Here is a 27181-nt window from a genome sequence, read left to right as displayed (position 1 = left end):
TTTAATGATTGGGGTGCAGCCCTTTGGTTGCTATGGAATAGGAGTGAGGGGTAGAAGAAAGCTGCCCTCTTACGTATAATGATCAATGAAACAGGGGGCTGCAATATGGACCCCAACCCACACAGGCTGAAGATGGGGGGCACCCTGATACTCTTAGCGCCACCCACAGTGGAAAAAGACAAAAGCCCCAGGAAAACTGCTGAAAGTAGCTCCACCCATAAAGGCAGGACATGGAAATGAATGGGGCTGACCCTCGGCATGCTGGGTAACATATGGCCACACAACACTAGAGGCAGCAAAGGACAACAGCCAGAAGTGTGAAATTTGTAGGGGGGGGGGTATTATATATATATTAGGTATGTCTTGCCCTCCAGCTTATACCCCGAGCAATGCCTGAGGCAAATGCCCCAAACCCCAAGTTATTGCACCACCGGTTTGACTCCCATTAGGCCAAAGGGGCGGGATATCCCATCTAATATTGTGGGATTCTTATACCCCTAACCCAAAAGGGGCAGGAGGCATGTAGGGCAGGTCATGTAGGAATTATCTGAAGTTTCTATATCTTTCCGGAGTGAGGGGGTCCCCACCTTTGGCCGTGTAGGGGTCACAACATCCGCACACACAGATAACAAGAGCAGCGCACCCCAAACTAATCCCAATGTTACTACTGTCATTAAAGGGTAAGACATCAACGTCAACTATCACAAAAAACGCTCTTCGGACATCGTTGCGGCGTTCAAGCAAATTAACTGGTGACTTGCTCTTCAGACTCCAAACTTGGGGGGCGAGCGGGGGGTTCCGAGGCTCCGCAGAAATGTTCTGAGATGAGACTTTTGTGTCGAGTCAAAGTGGAGTCTTCTTTCTTACCGGTACCGGTACCAGTGAGTTTATGTGATGGGTTTGAGATGGGTGCAGAAGTGCTCTCCCTGGGGAGTAGGACGCAGAAGACCTGTGATATAGTGGGGGCGACAGAGAACAGGTTGGCTCAGTGCTGGTTACCAGATCCCACTGGATCTTCCTCCGGGAGGCGCAAGGATTCTGGCCGAGGCTCGCTTTGGGACATGGTCATCGATCTGAGCACCTGGGAGACATTAGAGCAACAGTTGAGTCAAACCAAATAACATGAACCTGGCACTTTAAGTCTATGGTGGTTTCTGCTCTTGGGTTTGTGTTCTAGTAAAAAAAAAAAAAAAAAACAACGTTCAAAGAAAATCTAGTCTGCCTAACCTGGAGATAACATGACTCCTACTGAAGGCTCTCAATGATGCAAGAGGGTCCAAAGAAAGAACCCTCTAGAACGTGATGGAGGCCGAACTCAAGGATCAGAATACAGTAGAGATCAGGGTCGAAAGAAAGAACCCTCTAGAACTTGGTGGAGGCCTAACTCAAGGATCAGAATACAGCAGAGATCAGGGTCAAAAGAAAGAACCCTCTAGAACTTGGTGGAGGCCTAACTCAAGGATCAGAATACAGCAGAGATCAGGGTCGAAAGAAAGAACCCTCTATAACTTGGTGGAGGCCTAACTCAAGGATCAGAATACAGCAGAGATCAGGGTCAAAAGAAAGAACCCTCTAGAACTTGGTGGAGGCCTAACTCAAGGATCAGAATACAGCAGAGATCAGGGTCAAAAGAAAGAACCCTCTAGAACGTGATGGAGGCCGAACTCAAGGATCAGAATACAGTAGAGATCAGGGTCGAAAGAAAGAACCCTCTAGAACTTGGTGGAGGCCTAACTCAAGGATCAGAATACAGCAGAGATCAGGGTCAAAAGAAAGAACCCTCTAGAACTTGGTGGAGGCCTAACTCAAGGATCAGAATACAGCAGAGATCAGGGTCAAAAGAAAGAACCCTCTAGAACGTGGTGGAGGCCTAACTCAAGGATCAGAATACAGCAGAGATCAGGGTCAAAAGAAAGAACCCTCTAGAACGTGGTGGAGGCCTAACTCAAGGATCAGAATACAGCAGAGATCAGGGTCAAAAGAAAGAACCCTCTAGAACGTGGTGGAGGCCTAACTCAAGGATCATAATACAGCAGAGATCAGGGTCGAAAGAAAGAACCCTCTAGAACTTGGTGGAGGCCTAACTCAAGGATCAGAATACAGCAGAGATCAGGGTCAAAAGAAAGAACCCTCTAGAACTTGGTGGAGGCCGAACTCAAGGATCAGAATACAGCAGAGATCAGGGTCAAAAGAAAGAACCCTCTAGAACGTGGTGGAGGCCTAACTCAAGGATCAGAATACAGCAGAGATCAGGGTCAAAAGAAAGAACCCTCTAGAACGTGGTGGAGGCCTAACTCAAGGATCATAATACAGCAGAGATCAGGGTCGAAAGAAAGAACCCTCTAGAACGTGATGGAGGCCGAACTCAAGGATCAGAATACAGTAGAGATCAGGGTCAAAAGAAAGAACCCTTTAAAACTTGGTGGAGGCCTAATTCAAGGGTCAGAATACAGCAGAGATCATGGTAAAAAAAAGAACCCTGGTGGAGGCCTAATTCAAGGGTCAGAATACAGCAGAGATCAGGGTCAAAAGAAAGAACCCTCTAAAACTTGGTGGAAACCTAACTCAAGGATCAGAATACAGCAGAGATCAGGGTCAAAAGAAAGAACTCTCTAGAACTTGGTGGAAACCTAACTCAAGGATCATCAGAATACAGCAGAGATCAATTCTTCCTCTGTCTAATGGTCAATTCAGATATATTGATTGTCTCTCCACTGTCTCTCTGTTTCTTATGACTTCTCAATGATAAACTTGGATTCTAATCCCCCAGATGTCTGGCGTATAATTTAAATAAACACCGAAAACTAAATATGGAGCCGAGTGTGTTTGGCCTGTTTCTGCTGTCTCTTACCAGAGAGGCTAAAGCCTGACTCGTGGAGGTCCCTCATGCCCCCATGACGAGTGGTTGGTCGTGTTGGAGTGTCGGCCATTGGACTGCCCGTTTCCTTTTTACCAGAATTTGCAACCACGGCAACTTCCCCCTGGTACGGTGTGCGGTCTACACATTTTTGGCTTGATGTCTGGAAAGAAAAGTGAGGCAAGGGGTGAAAACTCTACAGTACAAATAGGTGTAAGTGGGAAGGGAATAGGGTGTAATAGGGAAATCCAGACATTAAATTATTGGTTAATCAAAGACCCCAACTACTCTCCCCAAAGGACCCAATCCTTAAATTCAACCACTGGAGAAACCAAACTTCTTCTCAGGTTTCCCTATGCTTACACTCTACTCTTCCCAAAGGACCCAATCCTTACATCCAACCTCTGGAGAACCCACACTTCTTCTTGTCAGGTTTCCCTATGCTTACACTCTACTCTTCCCAAAGGACCCAATCCTTACATCCAACCTCTGGAGAAACCAAACTAGTTCTCAGGTTTCCCTATGCTTACACTCTACTCTTCCCAAAGGACCCAATCCTTACATCCAACCTCTGGAGAAACCAAACTAGTTCTCAGGTTTCCCTATGCTTACACTCTACTCTTCCCAAAGGGCCCAATCCTTACACCCAACCTCTGGAGAAACCAAACTTCTTCTTGTCAGGTTTCCCTATGCTTACACTCTACTCTTCCCAAAGGACCCAATCCTTACATCCAACCTCTGGAGAAACCAAACTAGTTCTCAGGTTTCCCTATGCTTACACTCTACTCTTCCCAAAGGGCCCAATCCTTACACCCAACCTCTGGAGAAACCAAACTAGTTCTCAGGTTTCCCTATGCTTACACTCTACTCTTCCCAAAGGACCCAATCCTTACACCCAACCTCTGGAGAAACCAAACTAGTTCTCAGGTTTCCCTATGCTTACACTCTACTCTTCCCAAAGGACCCAATCCTTACATCCAACCTCTGGAGAAACCAAACTAGTTCTCAGGTTTCCCTATGCTTACACTCTACTCTTCCCAAAGGACCCAATCCTTACACCCAACCTCTGGAGAAACCAAACTTCTTCTTGTCAGGTTTCCCTATGCTTACACTCTACTCTTCCCAAAGGACCAAATCCTTACATTCAACCTCTGGAGCAGTGATCCCCAACCAGTGGCTCAGGGGCAACATGTTGCTCTCCAACCCCTTGGATGTTGCTCTCAGTGCCCCCAAACCAGGTAGTTATGTTTGAATTCCTGACTTGGGGGCAAGTTTTGGTTGAATAAAAACAAGATTTCCTACCAAATAAAGCCCCCTGTAAGCTGATAGGGTGCATAGAGGCTGCCTAATAGCCAATCACAGCCCTTATTTGGCACCTCCATGAACTTTTATGGTGCTTGTGTTGCTCTCCAAGTTGTTCCCTTGTTTCATAGAATCCATAGTGGACACTCTACTATCTTCACAGAATCAAGTCCAAGTCCTGACTCTCAGGTTGTCTGGAAGGACATCATCCCTATTCTACACATTTCTACTCCTCTGGAAACACTCAGTCCTGGGATTCGAAGTCTCCCAAGACACACTGCAGTTCCTTTCATTCCAATTATCTCAAGTCCAATCCTTGCATCAAGTTCCTCTTAAGAAACGTTTATTTTATTTGAGGTATTAACTCTTTATTTGCATTACAGATCCCCAAACTGACATTTCTGGTCTCTTATAGAACGTAGTAATCAGACTTCAGGTATCACCAAGCATCCAGTCCAACTGGGTCTCAGGAATATCAATACTTGCTCTGAGTGTCACTAAAGTTGTGTCTGAAGGAACATAATACCGACCTTCCGGGCCTCTCAGAACCAGCCAATTGCTCTACAGACATTCGTGACTGTCACAAATGGCTGGAATAGTTCATATTCGACAGTAAGGTTTTCACCATAAAACCTGTACAAAATGGACTCTTGCCTACAGTATCCCAAGGTACACGTCTGATGATGACTTGGAGTCTTTTGATCCACTACTTGCCCACTTGCCCCCTTAACTCCAGCCCCTCAAACCCTTTCCCATCTCCCCCCTTTTGCAGTTCACCTTCTCCTTCTGCACCATCTTCTTGTAAAGGAAATCTGGGTAAGTCCTCATGGGGAAGAAGCAGCCGGACCCTTCAGCACACATGAAGGCTCCATTCTCATAGACTACACGGCCGTGGCTAATGGTGACCAAGGGGACCCCGTGGCATCTCATGTTCTCATACAGATTCACATCCCCACCTTGGACCTGGGTGCTGGCAGAGATGGTCCTAGGGCAATAACGGGGTTAGGGGGTAAAACATGAATACATAAAGCAGTGCCACCACCCTCCCACATCCAGTCCTGTGGCCCCCTAAGAAGGTCCAGCAGCCATTGCCCTACCTGGTGGCCTCGGGATCCCACACCACGATGTCTGCATCGGCCCCTGGGATAATGCGCCCTTTCCTTGGGTACATGTTGTGGATTTTGGCTGCATTGGAGCTGGTTATTGCCACAAATCGGTTCTCATCCATCTTCCCCCCAACCTGTGAGGCAAACGGATCATTTACAGTCGTTGGATGAGCACTAGGTGGCGCTATCCATATCAAGACGCCACACTTGCTCCTACTCCTCTCTACCGCGTGATTTTATACCATTAATACATAGGAACGGCTTAAGTTAACCTGAATCTTAGCTAATGCCTTTCCTTGACTTGGGTCCAAACGCCCTACAAGGTAGCGGTACTGCACCAAATACCCCCTGGTTTAGCCCCGCAAAGTGAGTCTAATGGGGCAGCTAACAATGGCCTCGTTCTTCTAAACAGGAAAATCCCAAGAGCCCACAGTGAGTTTCCAGGAGATTTGAGACCCCGAGGGCCAGGAACCTCCCCCATTGCGGTCCCACCAAGCCCCCTTTGCCTCATCTCTCTCTCTGGCCCTGATCCAGCCAATCCAGAGTCACTGTCAGGCCACGTGGCACCAGAACCTTAGTGGACAAGTGGGCGATTCCATCAATTTACATGTAGAGGTTCATCTACTGATACAGAACCATTAGTATTAGGCAAATGGGCCACAGTGGGTCAGTGCCTTACACGTAGCTCCACCTTCCCAGCAGCCCCGCCTGGAACGTACCACTCCTCTCTCCCATATAACGCTCATGCGGTCTTGCACCCCTCCCACGCCGTGGGGGATCTTGGTGAAGTCCTCCTTGCCCATGGCTCTCTGTTTGGTGGTGAAGGTTCTGTGGTCTGAAGACACCACATTGAGCGAATCACTGGGAGTGAAAAAGAGGGGAGAAAACAGGGGCAAATTAGTTGGTTTTTGCTGCCCCAACATGTGCCAAGTGGGCGGGGCAAATAACAAAGTAGGGTGGAGCTACACTCCAGACCACTTGCAGTAAATGCTATAAGGTTGACAGCAGAGTCGCGCTACAGGTGTGCTTATTTAGTAGGGACCAGAACCCCACTTCTCTGCTTGTGATATCCCCCCAACCCCCTTTGCCCCACTGTCTCCGCCCCCCCACTTACTTGGCCAGCAGGCTCATGAGGTAGTTGGGCGTGTTGGTGTCCAGGCGGAGTGGTGGGACTGTAACGTAGGCGGCGGCGTGGGACCATTCCTGGTGGTAGTAGTGGAGTCCATTCAGGGTGGCGTGGGCCGTGGTGGTCTCTCCGTACACGGATTTACCTGAGGGGCAGCACATCGGATACATAAATCCCACTGCCCCGGGCAACACCTGACTGTACCCATAACAACCACTGGGTGCCACCCCTTTCCCCACGCACTAACAAATGAGCCCCATTATGCTGCTAGCCCTTGGCATGTGGGGGGGGGGGGGGCAGCACCTTGGGGGCCTTCATGGCCACTTACCTTGCATCTTGGCTGCGGCAACAACGTCTCCTGCAGACATACTGGACACATTGACCAGGTATAAGGGGCAGAAAGTCTGAGAAGCAGAAAAAAGGGGAGATTAGATAAATGGAGATGCATCCTGGGTAATAAACCCCTTACCCCTCAGGGCAATTGTACCAGCCACAAGCTAAATGCCCTACAGGGGACTACCCTGAGATAAAGGCCAAATACCCCACAAGGCAATAGTCCCAGCCACAAGCTAAATGCCCTACAGGGGACTACCCTGAGATAAAGGCCAAATACCCCACAGGGCAATAGTCCCAGCCACAAGCTAAATGCCCTACAGGGGACTACCCTGAGATAAAGGCCAAATACCCCACAAGGCAATAGTCCCAGCCACAAGCTAAATGCCCTACAGGGGACTACCCTGAGATAAAGGCCAAATACCCCACAAAGACTATTCCTAGAGACAACCCAAATGCCCCACAGAGAACTCTCCCCACTAATAGTCCCCCCAGATGAGAATATTGCTCTTACCCGGTTAGCGATGGTTATAGCTCTGTGTACGGCCTCCGCTTCCAGCTGGAAATGAGAAACAAACGGAGAGATTCATTAATATTGCACCAAGGCAGCTCTGAGAGTCATAAAAGCCATTGGCAATAACCCCATTCTGCTCACCCCCCCCCCCCCCGGGCAAATAAATCTATTTCCCCCCAGTACTTACCCAGGAACAGAGCTCTGATTCTCTGTACAGTACTTGTTACTCCTGGGCTGCTGTTTATCCTATAGTAAAATGACCCAAAGCTCCCTCTAGTGGCCAAAATGTAATCAACCTGCTTTATACAGCCTACTGCACAGCAATAACATGTCATGTATGTATTTATATGTATGTATGTATGTACAGTATGTATGAGCTGTTACGCAGGTCATGCTGAAAGCCAATGGGCCAATTTTTACCCCAAGTGGACCGACCCCCATACAGGTCAGTTCCTTCTGGGCACTTTTCTTGGTGACTCCCTACAAACCCCTGACACATATAATATTATTATATAATGGAGGCCAATGACATGAGGTTCCTTCATAGGGACAACTATTCCATTTGCTGCTGTTCTGGTGCCTGGACACTAGGGGGAGCCCCTCCAGGTTCACATACAGGACTCATACAGGCACCGAGGGGCAGAAACAGAAAGGGGTCTCTCCTCACCTCCTCGGGCCGACTGATCTCAATGCCCTCGGGGCCAGTGATTCCCAGTTCCAGCGCCTCCTTCGCACCCTGCAAAACAGCACAGTCCAGTCAATGCAATCGCTCCGTTCCCAGAATGCACTTCCCATTCCCTTTACCCCGCAATGCACTTTATATACAGTAGGTGGAGCCTTATTGCTCCCACATCTCTCCAGTCCCTCCGTCCCTCTCCCAGTCTGGCATTCATGCTACTGCCTTGTTGCTAACATGTAGAGAAGATGCTCCCCAGCCTGCACAGTGGGTGGGGTTCAGCCCACAAGCGGATAACAGGAAAGGGAAATAAATCACCTCTGCCACCAAATCCCCATTCTCGGCGTGCACACGGGCCACGGCGCCCAAGTCTTTGCAGTGCCGGAAGACCTGGTAGAGCTCGCTGTCCCTCAGCATATACAGGTCCTTGTAGGTCATGAACATCTGGAAGGAATTGACCCCTTTCTCCCGCACCAGGGTCTCCATCTCCGCCATTACCTGCAGGGAGGGAAGAACAGGGGGGGGCAATTATGGCAACTGGGGGGGCCCAACATAAAGGGGCAGAGGAATGAAACCATATCAGTATGTGGGGGGCAGAGCAGTCGCCCCCTGTTTGCGCTTCCCTACCATTGGCCAGCACAGGGCGCAGTGGGTGGGGCTTCATTATAGAAACAAAGATGCAGATGAAGGTTCAAATCATCCTAATGAATAATTACAGAGACAGAAACAGATTAATTGCCCCGCTGCTATACAGGCAGAACCAGTACCTCCCATTCAGAACCGCAGGCCCATATGCAGCAGAACCACAGGTGGGGGGGGCTCAGCTGGGAGGGGCTCGGCTGGGAGGGGCGTTGCCTTGTTCCTTGGGGTGATACTGAGCCAAGACACCATTGGGCTGATTTATTACTGAGCCCCCGGGAAGCGCTGATCCGGCTGTTTCTCTGCTCTTCTCAGGAACAATGTCCCCCCCCCCCCAGTCACGCAGGGAGGCTCCATATTGGGTGGGCTCCTAGGCAAAAATAACGGCCCCTCCTCTGGGGCACAGCTTCTCCCACCCTCTCCCACCCCCTGGGAATAGCCTCCACTCCATCCTAGAGACAGGGGCGGTACCCAGAGACAGGGGCGGTGCCTAGAGACAGGGGCGGTACCCAGAGACAGGAGCGGTGCCCAGAGACAGGGGCGGTGCCCAGAGACAGGGGCGGTGCCCATCAGCACAGCATGCAGTACCTTGGGGCTCCACCAGGTGACACCCATGTGCAGGGCGTAGTCACAGCAAACCTTGGGGTCGGCGAGGCTGCGGCATTTCTCGTAGGCGTCGAGGAGAGAAACGTCCTTGTCGGGAAAAACATGTCCGATGACCATGGTGGTGCCGCCCATGAGCGCCGCCTGTAGGGGGCAGAATAGAGATGCGTTACATGTGGCCTCCCTACACGGCAAATACACATTTCACAGAGGGCACTTACATTTACCCCGGGGCAGTATGGACATGCCTGGGTGCTGATTGGCTACAAGTTGGCCTGGCACTATGGGTAAAATAACAAGGTATGTGCCCCCCACAACTCTAGGCAATGGGCACCCACACTGGGAGGGATTTGCCCGCGGGGCTATTAGTCACCTGGGTGAGAAAATGCCCAGAAAAGCCCCATCAGAATGAAATGTGAACTTGCCCTTTAATGAATCTGTAACTGGGCCGGTGCCAAGCAGAGTATCAGTGCCCCCCGTGTAACTGGGCCGGTGCCAAGCAGAGTATCAGTGCCCCCCGTGTAACTGGGCCGGTGCCAAGCAGAGTATCAGTGCCCCCCGTGTAACTGGGCCGGTGCCAAGCAGAGTATCAGTGTGCCCCCGTGTAACTGGGCCGGTGCCAAGCAGAGTATCAGTGCCCCCTGTGTAACTGGGCCGGTGCCAAGCAGAGTATCAGTGCCCCCCGTGTAACTGGGCCGGTGCCAAGCAGAGTATCAGTGTGCCCCCGTGTAACTGGGCCGGTGCCAAGCAGAGTATCAGTGCCCCCGTGTAACTGGGCCGGTGCCAAGCAGAGTATCAGTGTGCCCCCCATGTAACTGGGCCGGTGCCAAGCAGAGTATCAGTGTGCCCCCGTGTAACTGGGCCGGTGCCAAGCAGAGTATCAGTGCCCCCGTGTAACTGGGCCGGTGCCAAGCAGAGTATCAGTGTGACCCCCATGTAACTGGGCCAGTGCCAAGCAGAGTATCAGTGTGCCCCCCGTGTAACTGGGCCGGTGCCAAGCAGAGTATCAGTGTGCCCCCTGTGTAACTGGGCCGGTGCCAAGCAGAGTATCAGTGCCCCCCGTGTAACTGGGCCGGTGCCAAGCAGAGTATCAGTGCCCCCCGTGTAACTGGGCCGGTGCCAAGCAGAGTATCAGTGTGACCCCCATGTAACTGGGCCAGTGCCAAGCAGAGTATCAGTGTGCCCCCTGTGTAACTGGGCCGGTGCCAAGCAGAGTATCAGTGTGCCCCCTGTGTAACTGGGCCGGTGCCAAGCAGAGTATCAGTGTGCCCCCTGTGTAACTGGGCCGGTGCCAAGCAGAGTATCAGTGCCCCCCGTGTAACTGGGCCGGTGCCAAGCAGAGTATCAGTGTGACCCCCATGTAACTGGGCCAGTGCCAAGCAGAGTATCAGTGTGCCCCCTGTGTAACTGGGCCGGTGCCAAGCAGAGTATCAGTGCCCCCCGTGTAACTGGGCCGGTGCCAAGCAGAGTATCAGTGTGCCCCCTGTGTAACTGGGCCGGTGCCAAGCAGAGTATCAGTGCCCCCCGTGTAACTGGGCCGGTGCCAAGCAGAGTATCAGTGTGCCCCCGTGTAACTGGGCCGGTGCCAAGCAGAGTATCAGTGTGACCCCCATGTAACTGGGCCAGTGCCAAGCAGAGTATCAGTGTGACCCCCATGTAACTGGGCCAGTGCCAAGCAGAGTATCAGTGTGCCCCCTGTGTAACTGGGCCGGTGCCAAGCAGAGTATCAGTGCCCCCCGTGTAACTGGGCCGGTGCCAAGCAGAGTATCAGTGTGACCCCCATGTAACTGGGCCAGTGCCAAGCAGAGTATCAGTGTGCCCCCTGTGTAACTGGGCCGGTGCCAAGCAGAGTATCAGTGCCCCCCGTGTAACTGGGCCGGTGCCAAGCAGAGTATCAGTGTGCCCCCTGTGTAACTGGGCCGGTGCCAAGCAGAGTATCAGTGCCCCCCGTGTAACTGGGCCGGTGCCAAGCAGAGTATCAGTGCCCCCGTGTAACTGGGCCGGTGCCAAGCAGAGTATCAGTGCCCCCTGTGTAACTGGGCCGGTGCCAAGCAGAGTATCAGTGCCCCCCGTGTAACTGGGCCGGTGCCAAGCAGAGTATCAGTGCCCCGTGTAACTGGGCCGGTGCCAAGCAGAGTATCAGTGCCCCGTGTAACTGGGCCGGTGCCAAGCAGAGTATCAGTGCCCCCCCGTGTAACTGGGCCGGTGCCAAGCAGAGTATCAGTGCCCCCGTGTAACTGGGCCGGTGCCAAGCAGAGTATCAGTGTGCCCCCCGTGTAACTGGGCCGGTGCCAAGCAGAGTATCAGTGCCCCCCGTGTAACTGGGCCGGTGCCAAGCAGAGTATCAGTGCCCCCGTGTAACTGGGCCGGTGCCAAGCAGAGTATCAGTGCCCCCCGTGTAACTGGGCCGGTGCCAAGCAGAGTATCAGTGCCCCCTGTGTAACTGGGCCGGTGCCAAGCAGAGTATCAGTGCCCCCGTGTAACTGGGCCGGTGCCAAGCAGAGTATCAGTGTGCCCCCCGTGTAACTGGGCCGGTGCCAAGCAGAGTATCAGTGCCCCCTGTGTAACTGGGCCGGTGCCAAGCAGAGTATCAGTGCCCCCCGTGTAACTGGGCCGGTGCCAAGCAGAGTATCAGTGCCCCCCGTGTAACTGGGCCGGTGCCAAGCAGAGTATCAGTGTGCCCCCTGTGTAACTGGGCCGGTGCCAAGCAGAGTATCAGTGCCCCCCGTGTAACTGGGCCGGTGCCAAGCAGAGTATCAGTGCCCCCGTGTAACTGGGCCGGTGCCAAGCAGAGTATCAGTGCCCCCCGTGTAACTGGGCCGGTGCCAAGCAGAGTATCAGTGCCCCCGTGTAACTGGGCCGGTGCCAAGCAGAGTATCAGTGTGCCCCCCGTGTAACTGGGCCGGTGCCAAGCAGAGTATCAGTGCCCCCTGTGTAACTGGGCCGGTGCCAAGCAGAGTATCAGTGCCCCCGTGTAACTGGGCCGGTGCCAAGCAGAGTATCAGTGTGCCCCCCGTGTAACTGGGCCGGTGCCAAGCAGAGTATCAGTGCCCCCTGTGTAACTGGGCCGGTGCCAAGCAGAGTATCAGTGCCCCCCGTGTAACTGGGCCGGTGCCAAGCAGAGTATCAGTGCCCCCCGTGTAACTGGGCCGGTGCCAAGGGGACACTCCCTGCCCCTCTCTCCTCTCTCGGCTGCAGGGAAGGGAATCTCATTGACAGGACAAAGACCCTCTCGCAGACAGGCAGTTACCATGGATACGGGGGGGGGGGCGCCCGTGCATCTGAGCCCCCTGTTAGGAGAAAGGGCAAGAGGGTCACTGGGAGTCTATGGAGCTGCCAAAACCATTATACTGAATATTATACCCCCCCCCCCAACCAAAGGGCCCGATCTGTTCTGGAAGTGGCAGCAGCGAGGGGGGGGGGGCAGCTCAGTGTGAGGCCCCCTAGTGGTTACACCCCCAGCGACTATGTGAGTGTGACTGCTCGTTAGCTAATGAGCCCAGTGTGCCCAGAGTCCCCCAGTGTGCTCCAGTGTGCCCAGAGTCCCCCAGTGTGCTCCAGTGTCCCCCAGTGTCCCCCAGTGTGCTCCAGTGTCCCCAGAGTCCCCCAGTGTCCCCAGAGTCCCCCAGTGTCCCCCAGTGTGCTCCAGTGTCCCCCAGTGTGCTCCAGTGTCCCCCAGTGTGCTCCAGTGTCCCCAGAGTCCCCCAGTGTCCCCAGAGTCCCCCAGTGTCCCCCAGTGTGCTCCAGTGTGCCCAGAGTCCCCCAGTGTGCTCCAGTGTCCCCCAGTGTCCCCCAGTGTGCTCCAGTGTCCCCAGAGTCCCCCAGTGTGCTCCAGTGTCCCCCAGTGTCCCCAGAGTCCCCCAGTATCCCCAGAGTCCCCCCAGTCCCCCAGTGTGCCCAGTGTCCCCAGAGTCCCCCAGTGTGCCCAGAGTCCCCCAGTGTCCCCAGAGTCCCCCAGTGTGCCCAGTGTGCCCAGAGTCCCCCAGTGTCCCCAGAGTCCCCCAGTGTGCCCAGTGTGCCCAGTGTCCCCAGAGTCCCCCAGTATCCCCAGAGTCCCCCCAGTCCCCCAGTGTGCCCAGAGTCCCCCACTGTGCCCAGAATCCCCCCCAGTGTGCCCAGAGTCCTCCAGAGTTCCCCAGAGTCCCCCAGAGTCCCCCCAGTGTGCCCAGAGTCCCCCCAGTGTGCCCCAGAGTCCCCCAGTGTGCCCCAGTGTGCCCAGAGTCCCCAAGTGTGCTCAGTGTGCCCCAGTGTGCCCAGAGTCCCCCAGTGTGCCCAGAGTCCCCAGAGTCGCCCAGTGTGCCCAGTGTCCCCCAGTGTGCTCCAGAGTCCCCCAGTGTGCTCCAGAGTCCCCCAGTGTGCCCAGAGTCCCCAGAGTCCCCCCAGTGTGCCCCAGTGTGCCCAGAGACCCCCCAGTGTGCCCCAGTGTGCCCCAGTGTCCCTATTGTGCCCAGTGTGCCCAGTGTCCCCCAGTGTGCTCCAGAGTCCCCCAGTGTGCTCCAGAGTCCCCCAGTGTGCCCAGAGTCCCCAGAGTCCCCCCAGTGTGCCCCAGTGTGCCCAGAGACCCCCCAGTGTGCCCCAGTGTGCCCAATGTCCCTATTGTGCCCAGTGTGCCCCAGTGTCCCCAGAGTCCCCCAGTGTCTATAGTGTACCCAGTGTGCCCCAGAGTCCCCCAGTGTCCCCAGAGTCCCCCCAGTGTGCCCCAGTGTCCCCCAGTGTGCCCAGTGTCTCTAGTGTGCCTAGTGTGCCTAGTGTGCCCCAGTGTCCCCCAGTGTGCCCCAGTGTACCCCAGTGTCTCTAGTGTGCCCCAGTGTCCCCAGAGTCCCCCAGTGTGCTTCAGTGTCCCCAGAGTCCCCCAGTGTCCCCAGTGTGCTCAGAGTCCCCCAGTGTGCCCAGAGTCCCCCAGTGTGCCCAGAGTCCCCCAGTGTGCCCAGAGTCCCCCAGAGTCCCCCAGTGTGCCCAGAGTCCCCCAGTGTGCCCAGAGTCCCCCAGTGTGCCCAGAGTCCCCCAGTGTGCCCAGTGTGCCCATGCAGGGAGCCAGGATACTACAGCATGTAGATGCGCTGGGGGCCGGGCGCTGCTGTGTGTCTGTGTCTCACTATGAATTATTCATGTTCCCGAGTCTGTCTCCCCCCCCCCCCCCCCGGCTGTCTCTCCCTCCCCCCCCCCGGCTGTCTCTCCCTCCCCGGCTGTCTCTCCCCCCCCCCCGGCTGTCTCTCCCCCCCCCCCCCGGCTGTCTCCCCCCCCCCGGCTGTCTCTCCCCCCCCCGACTGTCTCTCCCCCCCCCCCGGCTGTCTCTCCCCCCCCGACTGTCTCTCCCCCCCCCCCCCGGCTGTCTCTCCCCCCCCCCCCCACCGTCTCTCCCCCACCCCCCCGACTGAAGGCCAGTTAGGGGGGGATTTGGGGTGAGTGCTTATTTGTGCCCTGGGTACCCCTGGAACTATAGCGGGGTGACTGTTACCCCAATGTTTCTATATATCTGTAACCTTGTTATGGGCTAAGGGGGCCCAGCCTGAAGGCCAGTTAGGGGGGGATTTGGGGTGAGTGCTTATTTGTGCCCTGGGTACCCCTGGAACTATAGCGGGGTGACTGTTACCCCAATGTTTCTATATATCTGTAACCTTGTTATGGGCTAAGGGGGCCCAGCCTGAAGGCCAGTTAGGGGGGGATTTGGGGTGAGTGGGTATTTGTGCCCCGGGTATCCCTGGAACTATAGCGGGGTGACTGTTACCCCAATGTTTCTATATATCTGTAACCTTGTTATGGGCTAAGGGGGCCCAGCCTGAAGGCCAGTTAGGGGGGGATTTGGGGTGAGTGCTTATTTGTGCCCTGGGTACCCCTGGAACTATAGCAGGGTGACTGTTACCCCAATGTTTCTATATATCTGTAACCTTGTTATGGGCTAAGGGGGCCCAGCCAATTGGGGGGATACATTAATGAAATCAGCCCCAGGGAACACAATAGCAGGAATATAACAAAATAAAAGGGTAACTAAACCTGCCGTGGGGGCTGAGAATAAGACAGGAACATACTCGCTGCTTTACCCCTTGGGGGGGGCACACAGTGGGCACCCTGTCAGTTGGCAAAGGTTCATTCCAAGACTCATTAAGCAGAAAAGCCATTAAATTAAAACCACCCACTTCGCAAGCAGAAAAAACAGCTTCATTGTTGGGGCCGATAATATTCCCCCGGGGGGCAAATACCTTCCCCTGCCGGAGACACAGATACAGGACCCGGGCCAACGGTAACAAGGATACCAGCCAATCAGATTATCAGGATTTGTTACCTGTTGATTGGTTGCTATGGGTAACTAGACCAGTCGCCAACATTTCCCATGGTTCCTTCTCAGGTCACATGACTCACCTTGGTGCCATTGTAGAAGTCGTCCATGCAGGTGGCGTTCATGAAGGTTTGGTGGAAGTGGGTGCTGGTGTCTATGCCCCCCGGGATCACCAGTTTCCCCGTGGCATCGATGACCTTGGCGCCGCCGGGGATCATTAGCTCCTTCCCGATCTGCTGGATGATCCCATTCTCGATATAAACGTCGGCCTCCTGGGTGCAGTCGTCATTCACCACTTTCCCTCCTTTGATGAGGATCCGAGCGCTGGGGGGGTTGGCGTGCATGTCTGTGCGGGGGGAACCGACCCGGATTAGAATCTTCAGAACCATCATTGTTAGTGCTGAGACGGTATTGGCTTGTCCCCCCCCTAGTCCCGCCCCCAGTCCCTTCCCCTGTCCTGCCCCCAGTACCTTCATGCCCCCCCAGTACTGCCCCCAGTCCCTTCCCCTGCCCCCAGTCCCTTCCCCTGCCCCCAGTCCCTCCCCCTGTCCCGCCCCCAATCCCTTCCCCTGCCCCCAGTCCCTCCCCCTGTCCCGCCCCCAATCCCTTCCCCTGTCCCGCCCCCAATCCCTTCCCCTGTCCTGCCCCCAGTACTGCCCCCAGTCCCGCCCCCAGTCCCTCCCCCTGCCCCTCCCCCTGCCCCCAGTACTGCCCCCAGTCCCTTCCCCTGCCCCCAGTCCCTCCCCCTGCCCCCAGTACTGCCCCCAGTCCCTCCCCCTGCCCCCAGTCCCTCCCCTGCCCCCAGTACTGCCCCCAGTCCCTCCCCCTGCCCCCAGTACTGCCCCCAGTCCCTCCCCCTGCCCCCAGTACTGCCCCCAGTCCCTTCCCCAGTCCCTCCCCCTGCCCCAGTACTGCCCCCAGTCCCTCCCCCTGCCCCCAGTACTGCCCCCAGTCCCTCCCCCTGCCCCCAGTACTGCCCCAGTCCCTTCCCCTTCCCCTGCCCCCAGTCCCTCCCCCCTGCCCCCAGTACTGCCCCCAGTTCCTCCCCCTGCCCCCAGTACTGCCCCATTCCTTCCCCTGCCCCCCCAGTACTGCCCTCAGTCCCTTCCCCTGGCCCCCCCAGTACTGCCCTCAGTCCCTTCCCCTGGCCCCCCCAGTACTGCCCTCAGTCCCTTCCCCTGGCCCCCCCAGTACTGCCCCAGTCCCTTCCCCTGGCCCCCCCAGTACTGCCCCCAGTCCCCCCCCACACCAAGTGTTGGTTATTTCTCCTTGGTAGAATTCTGGGGGCAGGATGATCCCCGGGGGGGGTTCCAACCATACACAGGGGCCCCACATACAGACCATACACGGGGGCCCCCCATACAGACCCTACACGGGGGCCCCCCATACAGACCCTACACGGGGGCCCCCCATACAGACCCTACACGGGGGCCCCCCATACAGACCCTACACGGAAGCCCCCCATACAGACCCTACACGGGGGCCCCCCATACAGACCCTACACGGGGGCCCCCCATACAGACAGGAATAAAGGGTGCTTGTTGGTATAACTGGCCCAGCCATGTGGCTAATTCAATTAATAACAAAGCTCCTCAGTTCCGCCATTGGGGGCTGCAGCTGGTGCCAATCGGAGAAACCCTCTGGCACGGGGGGGGCCCAGCCGGCAGCATCGGGGCCCGCGCACAAAGAGTCATTATGTGTCTGGGGACGGCAGCGAGAGGTACAAACTGTCAGGCACAGGGCACTCAAGCACCAAATGCCAGGCTGCCAAGTGCCAACCTGGGGGGACACAGCGCCGCGGGCAGCGACTCCGTGTAAAGGGGAAATATACCGACATGTACGTAGAACAGCGAATAGGGGAATAATCCCGCTGTGCAGTGTTACTTATTAATGAGTAGGAGGCGGAGCTGCCATACTGCTGTATCTGCAAACAGAACATTATTCTAAGAGGTAAATGAAAACAGCAAATCCAAGTTAGATTGTAAGCTCTATGGACAAGAAACCTCCTTCCTCCTGTGTCTTTGGTTGGACAGTGGCAGTGCTGTCCCGGGGGGGGGGCAATAGTAGCAGATTCAGGTGCATCTCCATCGGCTGAAATACCCCCTGTCTGCCATAGCCCTGACTCCTATGTAGGGCCCTTACTGTTCCCAGAATCCCCTGAGAGCCAAACGTTCAGCCAATGGCTGCTGCCTGCCAGTCTCAGGGGGTCATTAGCCCCCCCCCTCGTTAATAATTAATGCTTATTCTCATCTACCGCCCAGCTCAGGCCTTACAGAGCCACATCCATTGGTACCGTGGGTACACTGGGCCTGACCCACCCAGCTACCCCATGGCTCAAGGTGTGAGTGGCCCGGGGGCAACAAATGGCCCTGTATTGGAATGCAAGCTCTTGTGCCAGATGTGGCTTCCTGATTACTCCTTGGGCCGCCCTTTGTTAATTGCCAGTTACTCAAACAAAACAAGAGGTGGGGGAATTAAAGTTTATGTTCTGCAACGTTCTAGTTATCTGGTTGCTAGGGACCCTCATAGCAACTAGGAAACAGTCAGAATGCCAGCTGGGAGGATGAAAGGAGATACAGACAAAGGCACATTGCAGAGTGGCTACCATTCCTCCGTCAGACTTGCCCATCGCCCATAGACACCCCCACACCGGGTCGAGCGCGGCAGCTGCGGGGTTAAAGCACATTCCCAGAATTCCCAGCTTTCGCTCACTTTCCCACACTTTTTTTGGTGCTTTTTATATTTATACTGCTCTTTGGTCTAAATTTAAGTGGAGGCTATTATGGGATGGCAACACCAGCCGGGCGCAGGGGGCACACAGGGGGGAGTCGCTATTGCCTTCCTGCCCTGGAAACAACACCGGCACCGAGCAGAACCAGTAACATCTGGGCCAACAGAAATGACATTGGGCTAGTAGCACTGTGAGAAGGTCAGCGGCCCTGCAGGGCTACACGCTGGGTGGTCTTATAAGCCCCTCCATTGGACTCACTATAACTACAACTGCCAGAAAGTGAGCCTGAGCAGCTTGTCACATAGAAACACACTGTTGTGAGTGAAGGGCAGATAGGTGCCCTATAGGGGGGCACACAATGAAGTATCTGGGGCACGGAGTGAACCCTATGAAATCATGGACTTTAGGGGTCCCAATACATTCCATGCTGGGGTGCCAACAGTGTGCCCCCCTATTACATTAATGGCCCAGTCGTCAACCAGCGTGTATCTGCCCCCTAAGGCCTGAAGCCCACCGTATGCTGGTGGGCAGGGGGCAGAGGGGGATCAGTTGCTAAGCAGATGCCCAGGGAGGGGTATTTATATCAATGCCACCAGAGACATGGGGGGCCAGAACCCAAGGAGGGGCATCTGATATTCCCCTATGGGGGAGAAAAGTGCAACCAGGGGCAGTAAATGTAATCAGCTTCCTCCCCAGGGCACTTAAGAGCCAAAATACCCCATAATCTGCCCTAAATAAAAGCCCAGCTCCTAGGCTCCCTGGCTCGTTAAGAGACTAATTTGCCCCTGGTTATGAAACAAACCCCAATTCCCGTGTGAGACGACAACCCCCAAGAATAATTGCCCCCCAACAAGATCAGGACCCACAGTTTCTGCCCCCTCCAAATCCTACTCACTAGGCATTGTGGGAAATGAGGGCCACTGGCACCAATGAAATGTCCCCTTTGCTGTGGAATCATTTGTGGACAAGAGCAAGCTCTGTGGGTTAATTGGGGCAGCGGCGGCGTTACTGAGCAGATTGCAAGCTCTGTGGGTTAATTGGCAGTAGGTTCAGCAGCGTTACTGAGCAGATTGCAAGCTCTGTGGGTTAATTGGCAGTAGGTTCAGCAGCGTTACTGAGCAGATTGCAAGCTCTGTGGGTTAATTGGCGGTAGGTTCAGCGGCGTTACTGAGCAGATTGCAAGCTCTGTGGGTTAAATGGGGCAGCGGCGGCGTTACTGAGCAGATTGCCAGCTCTGTGGGTTAATTGGCGGTAGGTTCAGTAGCGTTACTGAGCAGATTGCAAGCTCTGTGGGTTAATTGGCGGTAGGTTCAGCTGCGTTACTGAGCAGATTGCAAGCTCTGTGGGTAATTGGGGCAGCGGCGGCGTTACTGAGCAGATTGCCAGCTCTGTAGGTTAATTGGCGGTAGGTTCAGCGGCGTTACTGAGCAGATTGCCAGCTCTGTGGGTTAATTGGCGGTAGGTTCAGCGGCGTTACTGAGCAGATTGCAAGCTCTGTGGGTTAATTGGCGGTAGGTTCAGCGGCGTTACTGAGCAGATTGCAAGCTCTGTGGGTTAATTGGCGGTAGGTTCAGCGGCGTTACTGAGCAGATTGCCAGCTCTGACCTAATTCCGGATGATGTATGATACGTAAGGAATAGGGTCCCTGGGGTTCCTCTAGAGGGGGGCGGAGCCTCTGAGCATCTAATTGTTGGACGGGGGGAGTCGCTAGACCAATAGGCACATTACGGGGGGCTGTACCACTCTGCTACTGAATCCTCTGCCCATTTGGGGGGATTCATTTGGTTCTGTCTCCGTGACTGTGGCGCTGTTTCACTGCAGCTCTATGGCAGCACTGCCTGCTGGCTCCATCTGGTGGAAGGTGGTACTGCAACGACTGAATATTCATACCTACCCAGGGGTCCCACAGGTACCCAAATCTTACTGGCTGAACAGACAGACCCCCCAAAAGGGGGTGTCACTCACATAAAACAAGCCTTAGCTATGGAGCAGGGTTACCGGGGTAATGTTCTCTGCACCCCCACAATGTAATTAGGGGCCCTATTGTATCCTTATGAACATAGGCAGGGGGTAAATTATTACTTATAATGGATACAGCCATTGATTGGAAGGGAGTGGAGGACAGAGGAAGTCGCCAGTCACTGTGCAGCGCAGGTCGATAAAGTAATTGATGGTTCGGACAGAGGAAGTCATAGAGAACTCATGGCTGAATAATAGAGTTGGCCTAATGGGACGGCGTTATACCTATACATGTTCCGGGGTACAGATGCACCCACGTCTCAGAGGCTTCTGCCCCACACTGTTTCAGTTACCCCGGGGCAGAAAGGAAGGGGGTACTTAGCCCCTGGTTCCCGGTAAGTGGCCACTGGGATCTCATGGTGTAGCCAATGACCAGAAACAGCTTCTCCAGCATCTCATACCCAAGATCCAAGCAACTCTGTAGCCACCAACAGGTCCAACCTTGGACTTGGGCAACAGGGAGGTGACTGTGACCCCCATCAAAGTCTCAACATTCCCTAAACAGAGCGTAAGGGGTGTCTCACAGAATGATTCCTTACGGGCCCCTAACTTCTCCAGCTATCCTATTGGCTGAATCGGTTACCCCCGTCATTATGTTTCCGATTGGCCGGGAGACACAGAAGTGATAAATTACACTTTGTAGCCCCAGGGGGGGGGGGGGGGGCAATTCAGTTATCTCCCATGGAATTAGATACTGAGCTGGGCTGAATGAGAGCCCTATCTGTAGTGCAACAGTGCAGTAACCATGGCAACCCCATTACAGACATTGGTGCATCTGTATCAATATAGGGGCAGATATTGTCTCCGCCCCTCTGGGCCAGTAGCCTATTGGCCTGTGTAAGGCTGATGCCACACGGGGCTGATTCTCATCCTGGGGAAAAACATTTGTCAGGAATCAGCCCCTCTGGTGGCGTCAGCCCCCCCCCCCCCCCACCCTGTGTGCCCCCCACCCTGTGTGCCCCCCCACCCTGTGTGCCCCCCCCACCCTGTGTGCCCCCCCCCACCCTGTGTGCCTGCACCCCGGCCAACATAATGGCTCTAAGCACGGGCAAAGAAGGCAGGGCGGGAATCTGCCCCGGGTGGCATCGGCCTAAGTCCCCAATATAATCGCCTACCTGATCGTTATCTAATTCAGACCAGTAACAGACTGGGCACAGAACTGGCACATACTGGCACATCGTCTATTGTCCCTCCAGTCTATATTTATTGCCCCACTGGCTCCCTCCAGTCTATATTTATTGCCCCACTGGCTCCCTCCAGTCTATATTTATTGCCCCACAGGCTCCCTCCAGTCTATATTTATTGCCCCACTGGCTCCCTCCAGTCTGTATTTATTGCCCCACTGGCTCCCTCCAGTCTGTATTTATTGCCCCACTGGCTCCCTCCAGTCTGTATTTATTGCCCCACTGGCTCCCTCCAGTCTATATTTATTGCCCCAGTCTAGTAATAGTGGTAATCAGAAGTGAAGTATGGATATCCAAGGAGTTTCCCTTAATGCCCTCCCTGCTGCTCGGGGGTCGGGGGGGGGGGATTAAATGCCCCCCACTGATGCACTAATCTCTCTCATGCAGCAACTGTGCCCTGGGAGCCTGTAATTAACCCTGTCACTGCTGGCTGGGGGATAATGGCACAATAAACAAACACAAATCATTTCAGAACCAACAGACCCTCCAGAAGAGTGAAGTGGACCCCCCTCACCCACCCCCCCTCCCGCCTGACAAATGGTGCAGCCACACCCCAAAACTCCCACCCACCCTTGAGGATTCTCTCGGCACCTGTTCCCCCCCCCCCCCCCACTGTGGGTGCTTGTCAGGGCCCCAGCTGTCACTCCCATTCATTCTCTGGGTGGCACAGCTTGGCAGGGGATGCTGGGAGCTGTAGTCTATTTCCCATTCTGTGCAGAATACGGCCTTGAGAATTTGAGACTACAACTCCCAGGATCCATTCCCCAACAGCTGGCGAGTTGCCCTTTCCCCCCAGTGAGCCCAGTCCATGGCAGGTCGGGGGTGTAGGGGAGAGAGATATATATATATATACACACAGCAGGCTGGGGCAGGGCAGGGGCTGGTAGCCCAGAGAGGGATCCCATATATTATATATATATATATATATATATATATATATATATATACATACACACAGGGCAGGGGCTGGTAGCCCAGAGAGGGATCCCATACATATATATATATACACAGGGCAGGGGCTGGTAGCCCAGAGAGGGATCCCATACATATATATATATACACAGGGCAGGGGCTGGTAGCCCAGAGAGGGATCCCATATATATATACACACACACAGGGCAGGGGCTGGTAGCCCAGTGAGGGACCCCATATATATATATATATATATACACACAGGGCAGGGGCTGGTAGCCCAGCGAGGGATCCCATATATATATATATATACACACAGGGCAGGGGCTGGTAGCCCAGCGAGGGACCCCATATATATATATATATATACACACAGGGCAGGGGCTGGTAGCCCAGCGAGGGATCCCATATATATATATATATATACACACAGGGCAGGGGCTGGTAGCCCAGCGAGGGATCCCATATATATATATACACACAGGGCAGGGGCTGGTAGCCCAGCGAGGGACCCCGTGGCCCTTCCCATACACACCCGGTACATGGGGCTCAATGCACCACAGCTATTCGTGCCTCACTGACAGATGCTCCGTTGTGTTTGAGCCCCGGCACCTCCAACAAAGGAATCCGCTGCCCCCCCCCCCCCCCCCCATCCAATCCACAGGCCCCGCAGCCCAGGGCACCCAGGGAGGGAGATATAGTTCTGCTTGGGCCTCCCAACGGAAGCCATTACCTGGGCACAGAGACCCCACATGCCCGCAGTAATACCTGGGCACCCCCCCAGCGGGCAGCATGAAGGCCCAGGCCTTACACAGACGGGCATCAGATCAGGGCACAAAACTGCAATTCATACAGAAGCACCCAATGCACCCAAACTGCCCCAGGGCACTGGCACCCATGGTATAAAAGCTGGTATATTAGCGGGTACAGCACAGACATGGGTGAGTGACAGATACACACAGGGCAATGTTAGCGCTTTCCAGCACTGAACTGGTTAATGCCCCAGCAGTGATAGAAATAAGTTACTGGGCCCCTGGTAAACTCTGGGAATCAGACTGAATCAGTCAGCCCCCCCCCCTATACTTTCTGGGGGCCCCCAGCAGTCGCTTTCTCCGTACTTACCCCCCTGCTTAACCCCCAGCAACATCACAAGTGCAGGACTGAATGGGTTAATTTACTAGAAATGGGTTAAAGCTTTGAACCCCCTTCATGGTGAAACTCTCCCAGAGTGGCTAAGAATGGGTTAAAGCAGGTGAACGTGAGTTAATGCAGCAAAGAATGGGTTAATGCAGGTGTCAGTGGGATAGGAAGTCATAAATGGGTTAATGCAGGTTTCAGTGCAGGTATCAAAGGGTTGATGTAGGAGGGAATTAGATAATGCGGGTGTCAGTGGGTTAATGCAGCAGGGAATGGGTTAATGCAGGTGTCAGTGGGTTAATGCAGCAGGGAATGGGTTAATGCAGGTGTCAGTGGGTTAATGCAGCAGGGAATGGGTTAATGCAGGTGTCAGTGGGTTAATGCAGCAGGGAATGGGTTAATGCAGGTGTCAGTGGGTTAATGCAGCAGGGAATGGGTTAATGCAGGTGCCGGTGCAGCAGGGAAGGGGTTAATGCAGGTGTCGGTGCGGCAGGGAAGGGGTTAATGCAGGTGCCGGTGCGGCAGGGAAGGGGTTAATGCAGGTGCCGGTGCGGCAGGGAAGGGGTTAATGCAGTAAGACAATTGATAGCGCAGAGAGGAATACACCGGGTGCCTGAGGGGCCCTACCTGCTGTCGGTTCCTGGCGGCTCCGGGCTGGCGGGGGTAGTGGCGGGGGCAGTGGCGGGGGTAGTGGCGGCGGGCTGGCAGGGCGGGCAGGGGATGGGCTGATACCGCGACTTATCGCCTCCGTCCGCCTCTCACATCAACTTGAGCGGCTACAGGCTGCGGGATTGTAAAACAGGGAGGCGGGCTGTAGGGCAGAGTGACAAGCAGGACAACCAATTGCATTGCAAAACAGGCTGAACAGCAGGTTAGGGTGTCATCTTGCAGCGTTTTGATTGGCTAATTCCCTGAGTAGTTCTCAGGTTGCCGTTTGTAAGAGTAAAGCGGCGCCAACGGACTGCAATTCCCGAAAGGCATTGCGCCGGGGCGGTGTCGCTGTCTGGAAGATGGGAGAATGAGAGAGGGATGGCCGGGGGGTTACCATGGCGACCAGTGGTACCTGACAAAGGCTGGGAGAGGCTAGGGACAGGCCATGTGGGCTCAGGGGCCCCTCCGGGACAGGGAGAGGAATATAGAAATACAGGGAAATGTATAAACTCCTTGTAGGGAATGATATATCCTATTTATAATATATAGGGGTATACACACAGCATGGCACCCCTGCCAACCTGCCTCTGGGGCACTTAGTGCCCCTTTCCTATACATTTATGTCTTATACCAGTGTCGCCGCCATGTGTAGTGCCAATCGGCCAGAGAGGGCTAATAGGCAGCACCGCCGGGCACTAGGGAGATAACTGGCATAACCGCCGGGCACTGGGGAGAGATAACTGGCATAACCGCTGGGCACTGGGTAGAGAACTGGCATAACCGCTGGGCACTGCAGAGATAACTGGCATAACCGCTGGGCACTGGGGAGAGAACTGGCATAACCACTGGGCACTGCAGAGATAACTGGCATAACCGCTGGGCACTGCAGAGATAACTGGCATAACCGCTGGGCACTGCAGAGATAACTGGCATAACCGCTGGGCACTGCAGAGATAACTGGCATAACCGCTGGGCACTGCAGAGATAACTGGCATAACCGCTGGGCACTGCAGAGATAACTGGCATAACCGCTGGGCACTGCAGAGATAACTGGCATAACCGCTGGGCACTGCAGAGATAACTGGCATAACCGCTGGGCACTGCAGAGATAACTGGCATAACTGCTGGGCACTGGGGAGAGAACTGGCATAACCGCTGGGCACTGGGGAGATAACTGGCATAACCGCTGGGCACTGGGGAGATAACTGGCATAACCACTGGGCACTGGGGAGATAACTGGCATAACCGCTGGGCACTGGAGAGATAAATGGCATAACCGCTGGGCACTGGGGAGATAACTGGCATAACCGCTGGGCACTGGGGAGAGAACTGGCATAACCACTGGGCACTGGGGAGATAACTGGCATAACCGCTGGGCACTGGGGAGAGAACTGGCATAACCGCTGGGCACTGGGGAGAGAACTGGCATAACTGCTGGGCACTGGGGAGAGAACTGGCATAACCACTGGGCACTGCAGAGATAACTGGCATAACCGCTGGGCACTGCAGAGATAACTGGCATAACCGCTGGGCACTGCAGAGATAACTGGCATAACCGCTGGGCACTGGGGAGAGAACTGGCATAACCGCTGGGCACTGGAGAGATAAATGGCATAACCGCTGGGCACTGGAGAGATAAATGGCATAACCGCTGGGCACTGGAGAGATAACTGGCATAACCACTGGGCACTGGAGAGATAACTGGCATAACCGCTGGGCACTGCAGAGATAACTGGCATAACCGCTGGGCACTGGGGAGAGAACTGGCATAACCGCTGGGCACTGGGGAGAGAACTGGCATAACCGCTGGGCACTGGGGAGAGAACTGGCATAACCGCTGGGCACTGGGGAGAGAACTGGCATAACCGCTGGGCACTGGAGAGATAAATGGCATAACCGCTGGGCACTGGAGAGATAAATGGCATAACCACTGGGCACTGGAGAGATAAATGGCATAACCACTGGGCACTGGAGAGATAAATGGCATAACCGCTGGGCACTGGAGAGATAAATGGCATAACCGCTGGGCACTGGAGAGATAACTGGCATAACCGCTGGGCACTGGAGAGATAACTGGCATAACCGCTGGGCACTGGGGAGAGAACTGGCATAACCGCTGGGCACTGGGGAGAGAACTGGCATAACCGCTGGGCACTGGGGAGAGAACTGGCATAACCGCTGGGCACTGCAGAGATAACTGGCATAACCGCTGGGCACTGCAGAGATAACTGGCATAACCGCTGGGCACTGCAGAGATAACTGGCATAACCGCTGGGCACTGGGGAGAGAACTGGCATAACCGCTGGGCACTGGGGAGAGAACTGGCATAACCACTGGGCACTGGAGAGATAACTGGCATAACCACTGGGCACTGCAGAGATAACTGGCATAACCACTGGGCACTGCAGAGATAACTGGCATAACCACTGGGCACTGCAGAGATAACTGGCATAACTGCTGGGCACTGGGGAGAGAACTGGCATAACCGCTGGGCACTGCAGAGATAACTGGCATAACCGCTGGGCACTGGGGAGAGAACTGTCATAACCGCTGGGCACTGGGGAGAGAACTGGCATAACCGCTGGGCACTGGGAGAGAACTGGCATAACCGCTGAGCACTGGAAGATACTGCATAACCGCTGGGCACTGGAAAGATAACTGGCATAACCGCTGGGCACTGCAGAGATAACTGGCATAACCGCTGGGCACTGGAAAGATAACTGGCATAACCGCTGGGCACTGCAGAGATAACTGGCATAACCGCTGGGCACTGGGGAGAGAACTGGCATAACCGCTGGGCACTCGGGAGAGAACTGGCATAACCGCTGGGCACTGGAGAGATAAATGGCATAACCGCTGGGCACTGGAGAGATAAATGGCATAACCGCTGGGCACTGGAGAGATAAATGGCATAACCGCTGGGCACTGGAGAGATAACTGGCATAACCGCTGGGCACTGCAGAGATAACTGGCATAACCGCTGGGCACTCGGGAGAGAACTGGCATAAACCGCTGGGCACTGGAGAGATAAATGGCAATAACCGCTGGGCACTGGAGAGATAAATGGCATAACCGCTGGGCACTGGGAGATAAAGGCATGGCATAACCGCTGGG

General features: G+C 54.9%; 1 protein-coding gene across 1 annotated transcript; it reads right to left on the bottom strand.

Annotated features, from left to right (window-relative positions):
* dpysl5 (dihydropyrimidinase like 5) lies at positions 1-24175 on the bottom strand. Its single transcript, XM_031901912.1, has 13 exons — positions 24044-24175; positions 15517-15779; positions 9142-9300; positions 8233-8412; positions 7906-7974; positions 7239-7283; positions 6720-6795; positions 6380-6536; positions 5985-6126; positions 5257-5399; positions 4937-5144; positions 2852-3020; positions 1-1081 (listed from the first exon to the last, which is right to left on the bottom strand). Exons 2-13 carry the CDS (start codon positions 15775-15777, stop codon positions 996-998), a joined length of 1695 nt encoding a protein of 564 aa, XP_031757772.1. The 5' UTR covers positions 15778-15779; positions 24044-24175; the 3' UTR covers positions 1-995.
* Between the last annotated feature and the right edge of the window lie 3006 nt (positions 24176-27181).

The sequence above is a fragment of the Xenopus tropicalis genome, chromosome 5 (assembly GCF_000004195.4).
Source record: "Xenopus tropicalis strain Nigerian chromosome 5, UCB_Xtro_10.0, whole genome shotgun sequence".
Taxonomy (NCBI): Eukaryota; Metazoa; Chordata; class Amphibia; order Anura; family Pipidae; genus Xenopus; species Xenopus tropicalis.
This window is presented reverse-complemented; position numbering and strand designations above follow the sequence as displayed.